The sequence below is a fragment of the Pagrus pagrus genome (assembly GCF_965226575.1).
Source record: "Pagrus pagrus genome assembly, chromosome: 21".
NCBI lineage: Eukaryota > Metazoa > Chordata > Actinopteri > Spariformes > Sparidae > Pagrus > Pagrus pagrus.
In genome coordinates this window covers 23648152-23670151 of record NC_140208.1, presented here as the reverse complement: position 1 = coordinate 23670151, position 22000 = coordinate 23648152, and the positions used below count along the sequence as shown (strand labels likewise).

The 22000-nt window shown below is 45.3% G+C and overlaps 1 protein-coding gene across 4 annotated transcripts in view; it reads right to left on the bottom strand.

Annotated features, from left to right (window-relative positions):
• dnah9 (dynein, axonemal, heavy chain 9) overlaps positions 1 to 22000 on the bottom strand; it is a 194386-nt gene that overhangs the window by 88705 nt on the left and 83681 nt on the right. For all 4 annotated transcript variants that reach the window (XM_084343186.1, XM_084343187.1, XM_084343188.1 and 1 more), the window contains 5 exons: positions 19630 to 19869; positions 13425 to 13586; positions 12125 to 12321; positions 3391 to 3553; positions 2939 to 3062 (listed from right to left, as the gene is read on the bottom strand). In XM_084343186.1, the coding sequence (XP_084199312.1) occupies positions 2939 to 3062; positions 3391 to 3553; positions 12125 to 12321; positions 13425 to 13586; positions 19630 to 19869 (886 nt within the window). The remainder of the gene's footprint in view (positions 1 to 2938; positions 3063 to 3390; positions 3554 to 12124; positions 12322 to 13424; positions 13587 to 19629; positions 19870 to 22000) is intronic.

Below are 22000 nucleotides of genomic sequence, written 5' to 3'. Positions count from 1 at the left end.
TTTGTTTAAGTTTGACTGGTAAGACAAGTCTCGAGAACTTTCTTATCTTGTTGGGATCTGAGCTGACACTGGGACTCTTGTAACAAATCTAGGTGTGTTAATAGAGGTGGTGGCAGGTGGAGTTCATACAAAGGGCTTATGCTAATGCATAAGTCACAGCCTCACAGGAGCAAAGATGAGCAGAGCAAAGTCGACATATACAGTACCTAAAGTCTGCCAGGATCTGGCCTGATCTCAGTTAAAATATCTGCTCTTTTTTGAAACATTTCTTTCACCAAAAATGCCCAATTTTTGCCGTAACACCCCTCTGGAGGGACACTAAGGCTGTACACATGAATTAGACGTCAAAAACGCCAGCTCTTCCATTCATTTGAGTGTGGGTAGTGAGTTAAGCCAGCAGTGGTACGGACTGCAGGGGATGCTGAAAAAAAAACGAGCGGGGATGCAAAGTTGGAGGATTACCTTTTGGAGAAACGCAACCTGACCTCATGCTGCAGTGGCCAATCACGTAAGTCGGTGATCAGACCAGAAGATGCCCACAGGAATAGAACCAATCACAATGTTTTGTTTTTTCATGTTATTTTTTAAGTGTATACATCCAATTTATCTAAAATGCATGTTTGATGTTTTTATATCTCATTGATAACAACACATTCACTAACGTTAGGTTGGAGACTTGTTTTACCTGGTGTGTAGTGAAACTAGCAGCTGACCGGTTATGAGATGTTGCTGTTGGGTAGATATGGTTCATCAAAGATGCTAACACAGTGGCACAGTACATAAAATAAGCACAACTTCAGATAGGTCAGACAGCCGTGTCTACAACAACAAAAAACTAACAGCACACAGTGCAAATCAATCAGCCAGTTGTCTCCTGGAAGTGACTGCAACAACACAGTGATTCATCTATAAGAAACCATGTAGCGTTTTAGAATTTCAGTGTTTACTGAGCAACTGTGAAGATGGAAGAGAGACTGATGGCTGACATAATAAGCTTTCCAGAGCCATACAGCCCCTGACATTAGGAAGGACAAAAACATAAACACTGTGCAGTCACTTTGTGTTGAATGGTTCTTCAAGTTGGAATTTCTGGTTGAGACTTCTACCACTGACATACTGTATATTAAGATAAATGACTTGTTTCCACTTCGTCCCACTGTACAAAAATTAAGCCAACATATCCTGGATGTGAGCACTGGTATCAAGTTCCCAGCTCAACTGCTCAGTTGCAAGCAGGGCTCAGCTGTCAATCAAGATGCCTTGTCTCCTTTTCACAGCATCAAATAATTAATAAAAACCAAATGTACCAGAAACTCTTAAATATACATCGGCATGATAACAACCATCATTAGGAAAAATTAATCTGATGTGTACTTTGAGTTTTCAGTTTTGCCCATGTCTCATGTGCTAACATGGATGGCAGGATTTATGAGCTGTACTGCAGCCAGCCACCAGGGGGCAATTGAGATGTTGTGGCTTCGCTCTTGAGGAGCTGTAATGTCATCCATCCTTATATACGTCTTGTTGTCAGACAAATGAACCATGTAACGACAGTCCCATACCGCCACACAACCCTACACTAATCGCCACAAACATCTAATTTGGTGTGAGTACAGCCTTAAGTGGTCCAGGTACTTCAGGCTTTCCCCACTGCCCGCCACAAAATCCCCCTCTGGTAGACCTGTTCTGATGTGACATTAGGGCAAAAAATACTCTCTGAACCTTACTGTAACCTAGCCTGATAACCAGACTGAATGCCATTCTGTTTCTGACATTGTGTTCGTTAAAGCTACATTTTGTTTGGGTAGTGGTGCTAACTGTCCCAACAATGTTAATGTCAGCTGAAAATGAAGCTGTTGCTAGGGGCAGTTAAAGATGAATTCTGGTATTTTTAAACCTGGGCCCTATATTTACATATTCTGGTGTGTGAATGATTCATACTTACCAAAAGTTTTGGAATCCATCCAGTAGATCACCTCAGCTGACAGCTGCGACACGGCAGGTCCACTAAAAGTGCTTTTTTTTTGCCACTGACAGGCTGAGATTGCTTTTTAAAGTGTCTAACAACATGACGGAAACAATTCCTACAGTAAGAGAGAAGAAGATTCTGACTTAAGGAGTCGTTGACGAGTTGTTATGATTGTCAAAATCAGTTGAATATTCAGCAGTGACTTCGGATTTTTTTTTCTGGCAGCTCCTCAAGGTTAAATCCAAACTATTCTCTCCAACTCTTCTACTCACCTGCAACAAGTCACCTCACACGAGATTTCAGAGTGAGACTTCTCTTTGAGTGAGAATGGTGTTTCTGGTCACAAAAAGGATCTCACTATTTAACCAACAGGTCCTCAGCTTGTCAGTGGCAATAACAAGCACATTTAGCTGACCAAACTTTGACAGTTGGAGTTGCCCGAAAGGATTACGTTGCAGCCGTGCCGCGGCTGTAAACTGAGGTTATCTACTGGACGGATTTCAAAACTTTTGGTACGTATGAATCATTTACACACCAAAACATGTAAATATAGGGCCCAGGTTTAAACATAAGAGTTCCCCTTTAACATTTTTCATGATGATCAAAGAAATATGCTGATTTAACAATCTCTGTCAGTAAAATGGTGTCCCCATTCTTAATCTGGCCAGTAATATGCAAGGCTGGCTGTTTGTTCAAACAGTACCTGAAATAATTGTAAATGTGAGTTATGATATTGATATGAAATCATTTATATGGCTATTTTATAACGCTATGTGTTGCACCCATCAAGTGTCGAGTATAAATCTCGTTGTGCAGTTCAGCCTAGCTTGTAATTCGTCACAATGATGTGTTGCAGTTGTTGAGTAATGCTGCAGAAATGGCAGTGCAGTGATTTGTTGCTGTGGCAAAGCGGAAGCATTTCTCTCCTGCAAAACATGACACGCAGTAATTAGCGAAGCCTGCTGTTACCCGATGCCAACAGATCGTTGACCAGAACGAGGAACTTCTCGTCTGCCACTTGGGCGTCAGTCATTAGGAACACGGTGCCAATATTCTTCACGCCAGCTTTGATGTAGAGGGATGCCAGGTCAGTCTGGGTGACAGGGACAGAGGGAGAGATGGAGTGGGAGAGCGACACACATAATGAGATTGGGCTGTGAGAGGGCTAAAGATTTTGTTATTTTGCAGTGATACATGCCTAACACTTGAATCCCTGAGAGGATACTGTGTGGATTACCATTACTCTGTTTACATACTGAGGGGATTAATTCTACATTTCACTCAGATTCACCTCCATGTTTAAATTTAAACCTCACCTGGATGTAAGAAACTTTATAACACTTAAAATGAGACGAATGGAGTAGTTCAGATGGATGTATTCAGCAGTGTGGTATGTCTTTGCCATGTAATCCTGCTCAAACCTTCAGGTCGGTGATACTGTAGCCTTTTCTCAAGGTGATCTGGAAAACCTCCAGATTGGAGATGAAGGCGGCCAATCGGGTCAGACTCTGCTTGCCGCTGCCGCCCACTCCAACCAGCAGCGCATTACCCCGTGGAGACTCCAGGATTCGGTTTATACGGCAGCTACATGTGGAGGTGCAGACAGTCGGGGGAGGGAAAGGTGTGAAGGAGGAATCAGTGGTAGGGTGAGATAAAAGGTAGAGGGAGGCGAGCCGGATAGAGACAATCTATGACTCATAAGAGAAACAGCAAAAGACAAACAAACACAGGGAGTTTCTGTCTCTTCCCTCTGCTTTTATATTGCCAGTCACTCTCTTTCATTCAGACGAACCAGCACAAAATGTATCAAACGTTAGACTAACTTGTACTGAGATGCCTTCAGTATAGAAAGATTAAAGCTGTTTGTGTCCACGTTAAAATGGATGGACTTAAGAAATACACCAACACACCTCCACTGACATTTCAACTGCTTTCACTACTTAAGTACATACTGATTCCAACACCTCAACTGCTTTCATCTCTTAACGTTGAGCTGATTTCTTTCAGTGTGTACTCACCTGCTTTCAGGAATTTCACTTCAGCCAACACCTCAGCTCTACTTTATCTTTCCACTTCAATACTTCAACCTTATTTTGTGCTTCAACTTCAAATGACACTTAACCTGTTTAAAGTTATTTTACCGACAATTTTCAACTTAAGTGAGCACACTTTAATGTCCTTTAGACAATGTAACCTTGTGAATATTTGTATGCATTAGTCATCTTTAGTGATGAGAATCTGAATGCTACTGTAGATCATTCAGCTTCGTGCTGAGAACACCATGCTGAGCGTCGAATAGATAGAAAGACTGGCCTTTTGAAACAAGAAGTTAAAAGTGTATTTTATTATATGTCTTGCTCGATCATAAATATAAAAGCATCAGAATATTTTCTGCTGTAGTCAGCTTTATCTTGAGAAAGCAAGAAATCATATTCATGCACAGTGCAGGTATTTTACCTGCACGTTATCTCCCTACACCTATTGCCCTCTCTGACTAAAGAAACTTGATCAAACTTATCTCGATATGTTTCAAATATAGTAATTTAAGATCACATATCCTCAAAGCTCGTACACCTTTATATTAACAATAGCAGTGCAGGGAATGATTTTAGTAATTCTCTTCACATTTCTGGAAAGATAATTTTTCTTGGTGTAAACAAAACCCCTTGAAGTAAAATGACCAACAATGTGTTTGTCCATTTTTCATTACTTTTAGATTCCCCAACCCTGTCTGTGGTACACACATTATATTTAGTTACACGTTTAAAAAGTGCTCAATAATTTCCTAAAACGGCTGGAGTCTGAAGATTCAGACATTAGCCCGGGCGTCCTGTTGAAAAAGTTTCAGTTAAAGAAAAAAGATTGCACCAACATCAGAGAGGAAAAATGAGAGTCTGATGGCAAATAATCCCAGAATCTGAGCCCGGTGAGTTCTGAGCTCAGACTGAGGCTCGGCTGAACGCCAACACACATATGGTTGATGCTTCCATTGCTAGCTAGCTTGCACCTAACCTCTGTTCAGTTGGTATATTGTGCTTTTTGCAGTGATGGAATGTAACAAAATACATGTACTCAAGTATTGTGCTTAAGTACAATTCTGAGGTGCTCGTACTTTTACGCAACCTTGTACTTCCACTTCACCACATTTACAATACATTGTACCTTTGACTTCACTACATTTATTTGATAACTCTGGTTATTAGTTTCTTTGCAGATTGCTGGATCAGAGCCAAAGCTTCACACATTTAAATGAATGTATTTTACCGCAATCCCATAAGAGTCCAGTAATCAGAAAACATTTTAGTAGGTCCAACCTTCGAAAAGGTCCAGCAGTCAAATTTGCGAAAATGATGTGAGGTGAAAATTTGTGAATACGCCTTGAGGCTGAATTTTGTGAAAATGTGTATAAAATGATGCACAAGCCATCTATAACACACATTTATTGGAAAGCATATCCTGATTTTATCTGAGCTGCATGTTTATTGTTATTATTATTCTCTTTCATAATATTTCGTTCGATGTCTAACTATTGGATGCACGCCTCGCCGCAGCCCTCAGAAGCATTAATCTCATTATGCCAATCCTGATTGGCTGGTGAACGTGTCTGTCCGCCTCAGGTAGTCCCGTCTACCTTAAATAGCCCATGCGGACGGCACTACCTCATTCAAACGCCTCTTCTCACTCGGAGCATATCTTTTGTCCAGGGCTAGCTAGCTAAACTGTCCACAGACGGATCTTATTTAGCTTCTGTTGCCGGGCGCTACTAGCCTTGCATATTTTTTCCTTTTTCTGCTTCATCGGTCACACCAGATCGAACCCAGTGCTTTCCTTGCCCTTCATGGCTTGGTCAGCACTGTCCTCAACGCCCCACCACGGCAGTTCGAGCACCGAGCATTAGCACAACAGCTAATCTCTTGGCTTCTTCACGGTAAGCACACCAGCTAACTGCCTCGACTCCCTGCCTGCACACCAGCTCGCGAGGAATGGAGGCTAAATCCCCTCACACCAGAGGGCACGGAAACTCTATAGCCCGACTCTGTCGTTGTGGGAATAAGATATCGAGTACGGATCCACACCAGTTTGCTCGAGCTGCCTGGGGCTGGAATACACCCGGCTGGCTATTGACGGCCCCAGCTGGTGTCCACACTGTGTGGTGTTCACCGTCAAGACTCTCTGCAGACGGCTAGCCCGCCAAGCTAGTTTGTCTGGACACGAGCCCTATCTCCATTCAGACAGCGCTGCCGTTGAAGCTGGAGGTCGCTGCGGTGGCGACATCGGAGGCTAGCGCCAGCTGGGGCTTCCAGCTCGACCTAGCCGTGTATCCTCTGCAGGAGGAAGACGTCCTGGAACTGGACTATGGGGACATTGAAGATGGCGCCTCGGAACTCCTCATATCAGTGGATCAAGAAGAGGATGACGTATTCATCCCTTTGGCCCGGGCTGCACATCCCACGGCCTCCGTTGCCTCTCGGGATGGAGATACCCTCCCCAGCTCGGACATGCTCGATGTGTGCAAACGCGTCGCTGCCTGGCTGGCCATCCCCTGGCCCACTGTCGTAGCTGAGACCACCAGATCTCGCTACAAGGGGAAGAAATTGCCCTTGGCCAAGAGTGCGACGAAGCAACTTCTCTCCGTCTTCCCAGAGCTGCTGGATGAGTGGCGCGCTCATGGAGAGACCGCCCTTACAGCAGCAGGAGCCCGATTCCCGGAGCCTCGTCCCTCGACTGTGAGGCAATGGAGAGCCTGGGTCTGCTCCGCATAGCTCCGATGGAGCCACTCGTTGCAGCGCACTTTCACCCCCAGCTGTCAGCGGTGTCCTACCGGAGCCCCAGCCTGCCATCCAAGTCTGACCGTTTTCAGCTCTGACTGAAAAGGCATATAAGGTGGCGGCACTTTTTTCACTCAATGTCCTCTCCCTGCTCGCGGCTTATCAGGCTGAGTTATGCGAGGAGTTTGTCCAAACTCAGGATCCAACCGAGTCAGACACACTGACCTGTGTCTCCGTGTCCAACGCTGCGTGGTTCAGGCCATGGGAAGAGTGCTGGGGACGATGGTTCTGCAGGAACGAGCGTGGTGGCTCAACCTCGCCAACCTGTCAGACAGAGAGAAGGACGACGTCCTGGACATGCCCATTTTCCCGGAGGGGATTTTTGCTTCCGCGTTGGCCTCGATGCAACGACGATGTGAAGCCAAAAAGAAGGAAGACGAAGCTCTCCAGCTCTGCCTCCCTCGAAAGCCCCCAGCTCCCTCTCTGCCTGCACAGCGCAAAACCTTTGCGCAGGCTGCTTCCCAAGTTTCACAGTTTAAAATACCTAAACTGCCGAAACCCTCGGCCCCGGCTGCAGCTCTGCCGGCACAGCCCACGCAAGCTGCCACCCCCCAGGCCAGGAAGAAGAAGAGAGCGGCCTGACTGCCCCTCTCTCCACTGGTGATGCAGCTGGAAGTTCCCCGTTCTCCAGCTTCACCTGTTTGGTTTTCAAGCGTGCGCCCAGGGGCCCCCCACGCCCCCATCTCCCAGCTGCCACGGACCATGGCCAGAGCAAGCCGGGAGAGATGGACATTTGACGACAGAGGGTTCAGCGGTTGCCCCTCTCTCATGTCCACAAACACGCACACACAAGTTTTCATAAAGAAAATAAAATGTGTTCCGCTGCCGCATCCAGGCCGAGTGCTGAGGGTGCAGCTAATAAAGCCAAAACTATCAAAATAAGCAGTGCGGTGGTGACAACCGCTGTCCCCCCTCGGCGGAAAGCGACGGCCTTCCCCAGGGCAGGGGCTGCGAGGTCCCCGCTGCAGCGCTGTCCTTCCGGGCAAAAATGCATGTGTGATGTCCACTCTCTCCCTCAGATGCGAGAGATGGGCTGCGCTCGCAGCTCCACCCTGGGCGTTTAGGACGATCTCGAGGGGATACAGGCTGCAGTTTGCTGCTGTTCCTCTGTGATTTGCCGGTATAATACACTCCCAGGCTCAGGGAGAATCAGCTCACGGTGAGAGGAAATCCTCTCACCGTGGAGCAATTTGTGTCATCCCTCCCGCACAGTGTCAGAGCGGTTTTTACTCCAGGTATTTTCTGGTCCCCAAACGGGGGGGGAGCGGTATTCGCCCTATCCTGGATCCGCGTGCTCTGAACAAATATCTCAGGAAATACAGGTTCAGGATGCTTACGCACGCATCCCTGCTGCGCGTTGTGCGTCAGAACGATTGGTTGAGTTCTGTCGATCTGAAAGACGCGTACTTCCACATCCCGATCTGTCCTCCCCACACAAAGTATCTGAGATTCGCCTTCCAGGGGATCTGTTACGAGTACCGCGTGCTCCCTTTCGGTCCGTATTTAAGCCCGAGGGTGTTTGTGCGGTGCATGGAAGCAGCAATAGTCGCTGTGACGGCAGGACATCCGCTTGGCCGCATATCTGGTTGATTGGCTGCTGTTGGCACAGTCGGAGCAGGAGGCCAGGGCGCACACGCGTATTCTCATACGACACCTATTCGATCTGGGATTCTTAAATGCGGAAAATAAACGGCATAATCTTTCTGGGATCGTGTCTCGCGCTCTTTCATCCAGGCAAATCTGTTCAATTCAGATTGTGTCTTCGATTACTCGGGCTGATGGCCTGATGCCTCAGAGGGCTTTACAATCTGTACAGAGACGACACCCTCTGTCCTTCGACCCTCGATTCCAGTAAGGAAAAACTCCCTTTTAACAGGGAAAAAAAAAAAATGCTGAAGAAACCTCAGGAAGAGCCACAGAGGAGGGATCCCTCTCCCAGGACGGACAGACGTGCAATAGTAGTCCATCTCGGTCGCCTCCACATGAGGGAATTCCAGCTTTGGGTGGCCTCATGTGGGCTGGATCCCATGCGTCATGGCGCACAGAGGGTGCTGGTCACAGCGGGGTGCGCCAGGGCACTGCGCCACTGGTGAGTCCCATCCTTTCTGACACACAGGGTGCCCATGGGCTCCGTCCTGTCCAGGAAGGTGGTCACTTTGGACGCCAGCCTGACGGGTTGGGGCGGAATTCACGAGGGCCGGTCTGTGAGGGGCGACTGGAGTGTGGACATCTCACATACATTTTCTGGAACTGTCAGCGTTATTCCTCTCCCTGAAACATTTCCTTCCATCTCTCATGGGTCATCATGTCCTGGTGAGGACGGATAATATGTCGACGGTGGCGTACATCAACCCTCAGGGGGGGGTTGTCCTCCCATCGGTTGTATATGCTGGCATGCAAACTGATCCTGTGGCGCTGCGGTCGTCTCCTCTCCCTGAGAGTGACGCATGTCCTGGGAGCCCTGAACATGGGCGCAGACCTGTTGTCCTGGGGCGCGCCAGTATATGGGGAGTGGACTCTACACCCAGAGATTGTGGAACAGATATGGGCCCGTTACGGTCGGGCCACGGTGGATCTGTTCGTGTTGAGAGAAAATGCGCAGTGCGCACTGTCTTACTCTCTGCGCAGCATGGATGCTCCCCTCGGCCTAGACGCACTAGTGCACAAGTTTCTTTACACGTTCCATCCCCTGGCCTTGATACCCTGACTCTGTCCAGAGTGAGGGAGCACGGCCACGCACTGATTTTGATAGCTCCGCATTGGCCTGCGATGCATTGGCTGGCGGAGATCTATGGGTTGCTGTACGGTCAGCCCTGGCAGCTCCCGCTGCGCAGGGACCTGCTATCGCAGGGGGGAGGGACGGTCCTCCACCTGCACCCAGAATGCATGGCGCTGTGGGCTTGGCCCCTGAGTGGCTCAATCTGTCAGCTGTGGGACTCTCACAACGTGTGATTTCCACTATACAAAGTGCTCGAGCTTCCTCCACTAGGTATCTTTACGACTGTAAGTGGAGAGTGTTTGAGGGGTGGTGTCACAGAAACGGCCACATTCCCTTTCAGTATCCAGTAGGAGTGATATTGTCATTCTTGCAGGACTTGATTGACAAACGAAAAGCCTTCTCTCCTCGGTTAAGGTGTACTTGGCAGCTATCGCCGCCTGTCACGTGGGGTTTGGGAAGCAAACAGCGAGGCAGCACCTGCTGGTTTGCCGTTTTATAAAGGGAGCACGCAGGCTTCTCCCCGTGTCCAGACCACTGGTACCACCATGGGATCTGTCTGTGGTTCTGGAGGGGCTTTAACCCATTTGAGCCACTGGAGGGAGCAGACTTGAAACACTTGTCTCTCAAGACAGTGTTGTTACTGGCTCTGGCTGAATGGGTTAGTGACATCCATGCGCTTTCGATGCATCCGTCATGCGCTCAGCTCTTCCCGGGGGATTTAAGGATGATTTTGAAGCCCAACCCGGCTTTTGTGCCTAAGGTGGTGGGCTCATGTTCTCCTATTGACCTTGTGGCCTTTGCTGCTTCACCAGGAGAGCAGCGGTCGCATGCATTGTATCCAGTCCGTGCACACTTACATGGATAGGACAAAGGGCTTCAGGAGGAGCGATCAGCTCTTCGTCTTCTGGGATAATCCTCATAAGGGAAAACCTATCACAAAGCAGCACCTATCCCACTGGGTGGTGCAGGCAATTGCTTTGGCCTATATGAGTCAGGGTTTGCAGCCACCTGTGGGCCTGCAAGCGCAGTCGACTCGGGGGTTGGACGCATCCTGGGCCTTATTCAGTGGAGTTTCTGTTCAGGACATCTGTGCTGCAACGAGTTGGTCCTCGGCTCTCACTTTTGTCCATTTCTATATGCTGGATGTCTCTGCTCCATGCGTGGCACACACGGTTTTGCTGTCCTGATTGGAACAGAGTACTTTTCCCTGTGGGTTGGTGGATGCTAGGTAAGCTTGTCTGGCAATACGGGAGCTACCACATCCCAAAGTGAGTAGATGGGACTACCTGAGGCGGACATGTTCACCAGCCAATCAGGATTGGCGTAATGAGATTAATGCTTCTGAGGGCTGCAGCGAGGCGTGCATCCCATAGTGAGACATCTCACTCATATTACTCAGAGAACCGGGGTTATGTAAATAACCTTAAGTTTTTTTATATTTAAAAAAAAAAATTTTGCCTTTCATGTTGTTTGACATTTTTGCATGTCATTCACTCAGTGTGAAGTGTGTGACGCATTTTATACTTTGTTTTGACAAGTGCTCTACAAATTAATTTGATTATTGGAATGTTTCCATTTGATACAATGGTGCAGCTGTAAAAAATGTGGAGCCATTGTAAACAGCAAATAGCTTCAACAAAAAGTGATACAGAATGACTGAAAATGTCAGACAGTGTTTATCAAGTTTACTTTTCAAATCTTAAAGGGGCTACAGTATATGGAACAATTTGTAGTAATTTATATGGTTAAAACACTTTTTTTAATTGGTCATATGTGATTGAAACATGAGGTGAAAAATGAGACCTTCTCTGTCTCTTGCAGTCGTCTAAACAGGCCTGTGGACGATTTATTGTTAAAGTTGTTCAACGCTGCTGGACTGTGTATTTCTTTGTAAAGGACTGGTTGGATAATCCATGACAGTCCAAAGGAAGTGACTTCATATACGTTCTCGGTCTCGGTCTCACTAGCTGTGTTCATCCACTCATTCACTCACTCCCTATCCCCTACATCGTGTATATGATATAGTGCACTACATCATGTACACGATGTAGGGTACGACGGGAGGTATTTTTTCGCCCACTACATAGTGGATGAAATCAGCCACAGAGAATTCGAACAACACTACAAAATGGCGAACACACTACATAGTGCACTACATCCGTGATAGGGGGCAATTTCGAACACAGCTAGTGTCTCTCTCCGCTCCGCTAACAGAGAGTGACAATAGCTAACATTAGCTTAGAAATGGAGTCCGCTAATGTAAACTAACAACCAACTTCCAGCACAACACAGAAGTTCCACAGAGCCCTTTTAAAGGTATTTAAAAAGGGAAAAGTGGATGTTAGGGGTTAAAAGTTTTTTTTTAAATATTTTTAGACTGACGCAAACATAACCTGCATTTTTATTAGGCTGCCATGATGTATGCAGCAAGACTGCTTACAGATTTGCCTGTCTCTTTTTGACAGTCTGTGAAATGGAACTGCAAATCCTAAAATACCTGGGAAGCCAGTTGATTTCCTTGACAGACAATAAAGGAGCTGACAAAAACACTTTTTTACTCTCTTTACTCCCCCACACGGCCCCGGGGGTTCTAAAACTTCCACTCACATGTGAGCCATGGCGTCCTCAAACAGCACCAGGTTTAGTGTGGCGTTGACCTCATTGTAGCTGTCCAGCACCTCCAGCAGGGTTTTGTTGAGGCTGCTCCAGGACTCTGCAGCCATGTACCTGGCCTCCCCCAGCCCACGGCCAAAGTGGCAGTACAGGTTCATCTGCCTGGTCTGCTCCAGAGTCTCCTCCACGTCCTCAGGGAGGGACACACACACACACACACACACACACACACACACACACACACACACACACACACACACACACACACACACACACACACACACACACACACACACACACACACACACACACACACACACACACACACACACACACACACACACACACACACACACACACACACACACACACACACACACACACACACACACACACACACACACACACACACACACACACACACACACACACACACAGCAGTGGTAAACATACAGACTACCCCTGTCAGCATAACATTAGTGTTAAGCTTAAACAGTCTGGACAGGGACACAGCTGAATATCACAGCTGCGCAGAGGGTGACCTAGTTCATTTTCACCCTGGCAACTGTTGGGCACGGAATATTTCACTGGAGAGATTTTGTGTGTCTCTCAGGGATGCTTGTTTTCTCTGCTAGCATCCACTGGCATAAAAACTACAGTAGGTGTGATGAATGAGGACATTTTTTTTACACAAATTCACATCTCTATCATTCTGGTGCAGTCTTGATTATCAGGTGCACTTCCTTACAGTGTAATGGTCTCTATAGACTTTGTTGTTTGCATGTAAAAATAGCAATAAAACATGCTGCATATTGCTCTGTGGCACAGGGGCAAATTGACACAGTTTACAGACAGTGCCAACTCTGAATAATATATTCTGGAGTGGGTAGTATTATTCTCTCTCCCTCTGCTTCCCTTTCTGTGGGTGTGTGTACACATATACTTGTCAGGTTCTTCATTGTGGCATGACTAGTGTGCATGCGATAGAGCCAGAGAGGGTAGTGAGGGGAGCAGTGGACAGAAAACCATTAAAATGTTTTCCAATTTGCCGGGCTGACAGCGCAGACCCTGACAGCCAGACCCCCATACCACACTGATTAATATTCTCTCCAACCCTCTCCTGGCCCTCCGCCCTCTCTCTTTCCCCCACAACATTCCTTTTTCTCCTCGCTGTGTTGGCCACTGATGTCCAGGTCCAGACACAGAGCAGGCAGCCTAATGATTTCCCCCTCCTCCCGCCATTCTCCAGCCTCTGGTTCTTGTCTTCCTCTGCTGAACTTTGTAAAACTCTCACCTCGTAGAACTTTTTCACTGTGTCCGCCTGCAGCTTATCAAAGACCTGAAAGTCCTGCTCCTCCACCAGCTTGTCTCTGTAGACCCGGTTGGACTCGTGCAGGTAGATTTTCAGCAGGTCTGGAGGGGCTTTCAGGCACTCATCGGTACAGAAGAGAATGCCCTGGGCAGAGAGGGGAGAGAAGAAGGCTTAGAGTTTAATTCCAGAGGCTGACTTGGCCGTTTTACACCACAGCAAAGAGGGAAATACAGCACAGTCACATTGGGCAAATCAATGGATATTGAGTGGGAATGCTGTTAGTAGGTGTGTCAGAGAAACTTAGAAAATAACGGCAGTGCTTTCCTTTCATCTCACTGTCTCAGAAGTATTGCTGCATGTGGAGATAAGTTCTGTGGGCAGGTGTTGGGCGGAAGAATTATGACAAATCAAGGAGAAAGTCTGCATGTGACTCAAGCGACCAGTTTATTAAAAAAAAAAAAAAAAACATACAGTAGGCTGAGTTGGGAATCCCTCCTCATTAACTACAGTGCTCTATATTTACTGTAAGCCATTTCATTTGGTGTCCCAATTCTGAGTGTGAATTTTCTGTTTTATACAGTGCCCTGAAAAATTACAATAGAACGAAAAAAGTGGCATTCAGGGTGAGTAGTACTTTCTGCAAACAATCCAAGATTTTATAAATGCAGAAATTGCCATTGTGTGTCTCTGCAGCTATATCAGTGAAGCCATGATGCTGATCCATAAGCATCTGAAACAGGGATGGGAAGTGTTTTTTGCGGATTACACACAAAAAAAAACTAAACTAAGTTGAAAAAAAAAACGTACAGTTCCATACAACTCAACACTCCAAATTTTATGTCCTATTTTTAACCTTCTCTCCTGCTGAGCTCCTGATTGGTAATTTCTCATCTCCCTATTTCACAGTGATAATCAAATGGGTGTTTCTTTGTGGGATATGGACAAATGATCCTCACTTGTAACTGCGTTGGCTCGAGCCTTCCATCCGCTCAGATTGTAGATTTCCTGCCATTTGGTGCGGGACCTTCCCCCTTTTGTGATGTCAATTTTAGATGTTGACTTTTGATCACTTTTTTTGTGTATTTTGTATGTTTTTTTATAAATTTATTTTGCAGGCTTATGCCCATTAGTTATCCAACAGTTACCATTATCCAATGGTTGTGGAGACATTTTACTCAAATCTTCAAATGGTTGCACTGAAAATAGATTTATTTTTTCTGTTTGTAACTCATACTTCTTTTCTTCTTCTGTTCAGAAAAGACAAACTTATGACAGAAAATCATGACAATGAGCAGATGAGTGTTTGGCAGATGATATGATGATTAATGTGTCTCCAGAGGAGGCCTGTGTGACGTGTTGGCTTCCCCTCAGGACCGTTCATGATGCAGTCAGGCGGAACTCAATCTAGGTGCCTCACATAACAGGTGCCGTATAGGATGAGGAAAGGGACAAAGAGGCTCCCAGGCACTGTTTGTTCCCCTCTGCTCACTGTCACCCAGGAGGCAGAGGCAGAGGCAAGCAGATGTTGTGTGTTTCCAGCCCCAGAACTTATTCCAATCAACAGAATCATCTCCGGGGGTAAAGCCAGCTGAATCTGATCTGCCTTCATATCTGAGGCGCTGAATGTGACAATTGGCTGCTAAATCCACTGTGTAATGGTGCAGATGGGAGGTGTGCCTGTGTGTGTGGATATCTGCGTGGATGTGTGTGCTGAAGATTCAAACTGAGCCAGAATTATCGCCATTACTCTAGATCTACAGAAGCCAAGATGTTTTCCACGAGCATGTGTGAAAGATCTAATCCCCTTGATTTTTAATAGATCTGTCTTTTTCTACTCCATTTCATTGCTTAATGGTGTCAATCACAACGCCCTGCATTTATTGTGTAAAAGTGTGCCTGAGCAAAACAAAACACCATATGGCAGTTCTCTATAACAGTCATACTCGCAGGCTTAGCTGTTCGTTGTACCAATCGAACAAACAGCAAAACGTTAACAAACTGAGGAGGAGAGAGAACTTTGTTTTCCTTCTATCCAGCCGACTTTGGCAGACGATCTCATCCTCACATTGCTTTGTTCAACTCAGAGGAGAGGGATTAGAGAGTTCTGGGTGTCGGCATGTATCTGTCTGTCTGTCGCGTTGTCTGAAGCGGGCACGCTTTCCTCGTAGCCTGACAGCTGCTCTGAGCCCCAAACAATGCTTCCCCGGCTAACAAATGCACCCAGCTGACTATCCACAGAACATCATACAGACATATTGTGCAGTCAGTACAGTTCACCTCCCTGCACCGCAAGTCTCATGTACACTCTTTCCCTCGTCTCTTCCCTCTTTCATTTCGTCCATCCTTCTCTCATCTCCTCCTTCGCCTCTTGAGCTTCGAGGAGCTCATTTAGGCTGACATGGGGAAGACAGGCCCTCGGATATGGCCGCTGGTCATGGCAGAGAACGAACCTTGGCAAATAAAGCTCTTTGACAACGCTCCCAGTTGGGTGCCAAACTGTTTGTCTTGCCCTATGAGTGGAATTTGGCTAGTGAACTTCACTTACAGTATGTCTAATTTAACATTCACAGGGCGTAATGATCGCTTGGAGAAAGTAGGGCTTCATGGAGACAGACTTCATGAATGAGGCCAACTGTACTGTAAGAAAGGTAGTAAAAAGTAAGGGACAAAGCGGAAGAAGCAGTGGAGAAAAAGACATAAAATGTGTTGGCATTAGCTCCTACTTACTATTCAACAAAAAGCCTGTAACCTGAGAGATTTGTCAGCAACAATACACTCATAAAGATGAATCCGGAGTGCTGTCTGGACCCGCTTCCTTTGTCACATTTAAAAACACCTTTACAAGGAGTGTTGCAAGTCTCTGAGCTCAGTTTCCTGGCTCATTAGAGTTGAACATAATGAGACGGTTGCCTTTGGCTACATCTCAGAGTTTCCAAGTTTTACAAAACAAAGTGAATCACAGAAAGACCCCCCAATTATTTCCGCCGAGGCAAACATCTCAAACGTCAAGCTAGAAAACACTGAGTGACAACCATTTAGGCCTCGCGCTCTAAATTAGACGAAGCGTTTGTACTGTCTCGCCAAATACTTTCCCCACTTCTGAAGGAGCAGAAGCAAAGAGGTACAGTGGGGGAATTACAGCTGTGAGCTGTGAGGATGCTCACCTCTTCCCGGCTGTTCTAAGGTATTAGAGCCAGGAGCTGAATAAGTTGGGCAGGAAAGCTTCAAACGAGCACCATGAGTCCCTTTCTGGCTTTCTTCCTATCCAATCTATGGCTGGAGAAAGGAACAGCGAGGAAGCTTTGACACGTTTCCTCTTTGTGGTGACTGGACGTCCAGTCACACTGTGCAGAGCCCCTTAAAAACACACACAGACCCCGACAAAAGAGACAGAATGCGTCTTCAAATGCCGGCTTCAAAGTGTAACGGGGCAGCTAAACTCCCTACTGCTTTGAGGCAGTGAAGTGTGTGATCAAGCTTCTGGAAGGTGAGTCTTGGGTTCATCAGAGCTTGAGCTTTGGGATGGTAATTATGCTTAATCTCAAAGTGCTGAAGGCTCCAACCTGCTACAAATCAACTCATTATAATGGTTAAAATCCAGGAAGTAAGGTTAATAATAACATACTTAAAGACACAGTGAAATGTCATCATTAAGACTTCAGTGTGCTTCAAAGGAAGAGGTAGTAGACTCTTTCACTGAGGTGTGAAAGTAGGCAGAGTTGTACCCCTCTCCCAAGCTCTCTTTTTTCATTCTTCACACAGCTACTTCAGAGTGCTACACCATGATGCCTTCAAAACCATGAATGTCAACATGGTTGGCAATGGGGGAAAAGTGGGGGGATCACCAAAGACCTCAAAATTTCATGTCAGAACCGATCCTTTTGGTAGCTGCTGAGAAATTAAACTGGATAAGAAAAAACTTTGAGGTTTCAAGTAAAGTGTCTCAAACACTGTTGGATGGATTTCCATTAACTTTGGTTCAGACATTTATGTGTCCCCTATGACGAATTGTAATAACTCTGGTGATTCCCTTCACAATATTATGTGAATATTAGGAGTTGGTGCATCGAGATAATTCTCCAGTCAGGTGGCATTAAACGAGATGACAGAATTAAAAGAGCACCGAACCCCCAATGATCAAATATGATGCAGATGTTGTTAAAGTCCCCAGATTTGTTGTTTGTGTCTGCCGCTACTTAAAGTCTACTAACTGCAGCTGAAGCTTCACTGGACATTTAATCGCAGCCCAGTGCAATCCCCTCGATCCACTAGAGGGCAGCGTGTGAGTGTGAGGGCCGTGTGGCAAAAAGTATATGCGTGCATGAGGGTGATAATGACAGAAGAACAAAGAACGACCATAGTGTAAGGAGCCAGCAAGTCTGAGCGGTTAGCGTTGTTTGGATGGTTCATTCATAGCGCGAAGCAAAGTGTAAATGACAACTGTTTTAAGTAAGCAGTTACATTAAGCCAAACCATGACCTTTTCTGAAACCCAACTAGATAGTCTGGCACCTTTATTTTTAAAGTTTAACCGGATGTGGCATGCTTGTTATTGCTCACATGACCACTGAATGACAGCTTGTTGTTTTCACAGGTGGACGAGGCCAAACGCACCAGTGACACACTGGAGCGGTGGGTCTATTACACACATTGGCATGATACATAGTATATATGATACTGTATATAATAATTCACTTTGGTGATCCCTTACACTTTCCTCTAGTGCTATTATCAAGACCACATTTTTAACTTGCCCAATACTTTGTTTTTGACCAAATACCTGCAAACTAATGACACTCCCATCAGCCCCGGCTGTACTTTGTGTTTAGTGGTACTGTCACTGGCAGATCTTGCAGACATGCTAAAATAAGATTGTGAACATGATAAACAATACACCTGCTAAACATCAGATGTGTAGAATCAGTATGGTATGGATGTTAGCATGTTGATATTAGCATTTAGCTCTAAGTAATGTTTTGTCCAGTCTCACATAGCAAGACATATCTCCACAGTGCCGGAGTTGTGCTGCACCAATTCTAATCTTAATCAATTCTAACTCTGGTTTAAAGAAATGCAAATAATCTAGAGAATTGTTTCCCCTCCCAATCACAGTTGTCAGAGACAGCGCAAAACCAAGGATGCAGCAACTATGCCCCTGTAAAATACGGGGACCTGTTTTGCACATGTGGAGGAGAGCCCTGGTTTTAAAATTCAGTGTTTGAATTGCTAGCTTGGATGTCGTTGTTGTTTCCTGTCTCTTCTCTAGTGAAAGGGAGGAAATGGCAGGCTTATATCAACAGTCTACATCCGGTGAGTCAGACAATGTTTTGCTCCAACACAGCCTCATACTGTAGAGCTGCTAGCTTAGCTGGAGAACATTTTGCATGTTTAACCCTCTTTGGGTTTAGTTTCCTGTCCTGATGGACAACCTGTTGTCAATGCCTCCATGTCTGTCTGTGTGTTTTTAACCCACTTACCTATTACAACAACACCTTTCACATTAGATATAGTTACTTGATCTAAAGTAGTATAAAGTGGTTCATAATAAAAACAATTGATTAGTGTGGCTTTAAAAAGGTGTATCTAAAATAGTACATTCAGGCACCAATGTATTTATAGTTTAGCAGGAACTCTGCCTTTTTAAACTCCAAGATGGAATTATGAAATATGAAGTTCCTATAGCTGAGTGGCTTAAAGCATTAATTATACAACGGAGTGTGTTAAATGAGAGAGCCTGCCCTCCATGAAACCGTGGAGGATTTTGACAGAAATATGGCCCCAAAAGCTTCTCCCCTGACAGCCTCTGCGCTCTGATATTATATTCATTTAAATACATTAAATCATCACTAACACCCGTGGAAGTGCAAATCCATTCTATTTTCTGTTACACTTATTTCAGACTTATTTCTAGCTTTCAGACCCAGCTCTTAAATCAATAATAATTTAGATGAGAAATTAGTGACAGAAGCCTGGCTCTTTCCACGTGGGAAGCAGAGCCGTAAAAACAGAGAGAATCGAGGCGAATATTCTAACTCCTCATTTGAAACGGAAAAGGAGGTGATATGAAAAAGCACAACTTTTTCGATTTAACTTCTGACTTGAATTGTGAAAAGATGAACCTGAGGTCATTCTTCTGAAAGAATGTCTGTAGATAAAGCCTTCTTGTGTATTTTCTATCAAGGTGTCACCTGGAATATGTTGGAGAGGTCTCGCAGGTTGAAGATGTAGTGGAACTTGACTGCGGTGGGGAGGAAGGTGGAGGAGATGCGTTGATGTAGGGCCAGGGCTAACTGGACCAGGGTGGGGCAGCTCTTCTGCAGGGCGCGGTTGAAGCCATCTCCTCTCACGTGCTGAACCAGGATGGAGGTATAGATGGTGCTCAAGGCCTCCGCTCCGGGAAACGACAAGGCGAAGACAGAAAAATGCCGCTACATAGGGAGAAATAGCACAAACAAGGTAAGCATGTGGCTCCCTACTAATGATGCAGTCAATTATCTTCCAGACTAAAAGCAGGGTCACCTTGTCGGTGTTTACAGCAGTTAGTGATGAGAGACTGCCGCTCGGTCAAGTGTGCCTTTTAAATTCAAATATGACCGTCTTCATGTTTGACCTATCACTCTCCATTCGGAAACGTTGTCCTCTAAGTTTTGATAAACTTGGATCAGCAAATATCTGCTGTTTCTCCCCCAGTCCCAGCATCAAGTCTCATCTACTGCCTGCACATTGTATAAGACTCCTGCCGAGCTGTCGTGTTTAGGATGAGCTATATTTGCTTTATGGCTGCCAAAGGCTAGGCTAGGTACTTGCTTGAGACTTGGACCACTTGAGTCACATACCTGCTTGTTGATTTGTCAAAACTCTGTTGATTGGAAAATTGATTTTAACATCATACACTCTTAAACATTGGTAAAATGTAGCAAACAAGTTTTAGTAAAATCTTTGCTGTCATCTCCTAAAAGATAAAGGACTTACCACCTGTTTTGAACACTTGTCAATGCCAGTCCTCAGAGCCAAATCAAACATTTTTTAAAGACACAGCTTAGTTAGGTTTGTTTTAAAATTGCTGTTGAGTCTCAAATGTATTTTGAGAAAAAGATAAAAACGTTTATCCTGGGGTGCAAGGATATCTTCAGTTCAAAATAAAAAAAAAGAAACAAGGACATGTTGACTGAAAGAGTCTTGGTGCTTAAGTACAAAGGACTGCGGCGATGAATGTTTTTCTTGTGTCTGTTTAGTGAGTTCAGAATGGGTCATCATGTCCTTCAGCTTTTTTTCAGGTCAGTAACAGTGTGTGTATGTGTCAGAGTGTTTGGACTTCTGGTACTGAGCAGGCATGACTTTGGCTTTCTTTAAATAAGAGTTTGAGTCGAGCCATGGAGGAGGGTATTACAAAGGAACAACAAGATCTAAGCTTTCCTTTGTTCCTGATGCTTTCACAGCATTTAACAGCCATGGTGATCTGTGCAATTAACAGACTGGCACTGCTGCACTGTTTGTATACGTCTCATTTTGTCCTCAGTTTTAACAGTGTATATTATACAGTATACTTCAGTTCATCTGCATACATTTTATGTTTATTTAAACTTAATATTTTTGGGGTCACATTTGTGTGTGCGTGTTTGTCTGTTTGCAATGCTGAGATGATCACGCCAGTGGAGACAGCATACAGCGGACACAGCACTGTGTATTTTCTTCACTGTCACCTGTGTACAGATTTCATCGCTGTGTGCTCCTTTAACCAGGTGAATGTTGAAATATATATCAAAAAATCATTCAATTGCTTCAATATTATTATTTCTCTCTTTTCTTTTCCTATAAAGTGTTACAATATATTTTTAAGACCCATCCTTAACTTTATATACAGTATATATAGATTTATCAAGTAAATGTGATGTGGGATGACAAACCAACCCCGTCCATCGTATTAAAACTGCATTTAACCATTAGCCTGCGAGTTGTACTAGTAAGCGGAGCAATCAGTGGTTAGAGGTGTGCGCCAATTGGTAAAAAACTTTCACAATAACAGTCAGGTCGAGGTCTAATTTATTAGTGCCTCCCTCTTCATCCTCCCACTTGTCTAACAATGCTGGGGAGGGAGGTGTAGGTGGAGGCCATCAGCCCGCTACAGCTTATATCAAACTGTATTCATTGAGCCCCACCCACTCATTTTTTTTTGCACATGTTGTGTAAACAGCAAAAGTAATTTCACCCATCGCTTAAAATGAGGTGTGGTCAGGCGCATTGTTGGGGCATTGCTATCTTGAGACAGCAAAAAGTGACTGCACCATAGACCAAACTAAAACTTGATCTAAAGTTAATGGTGCAGCATTTTCCTGCAATTTAAAGGGGACAATATTCAGATAGAAAGATGCGCCTACACAGGCGTGTTCCCAACATGCACACTTCCTGCTCTAATGAGAGAGGCTGCTTTCAGTAATTTTAAACATTTCTGTGGTGACAGGACAGAGGAAACTCTGCAGAGGAAATACAATTTTAGTTTCTAAAATAAATAATTTTTTAGACAGCTCTGATGGAGCTCGGAATTTATCAGGAGGGCAG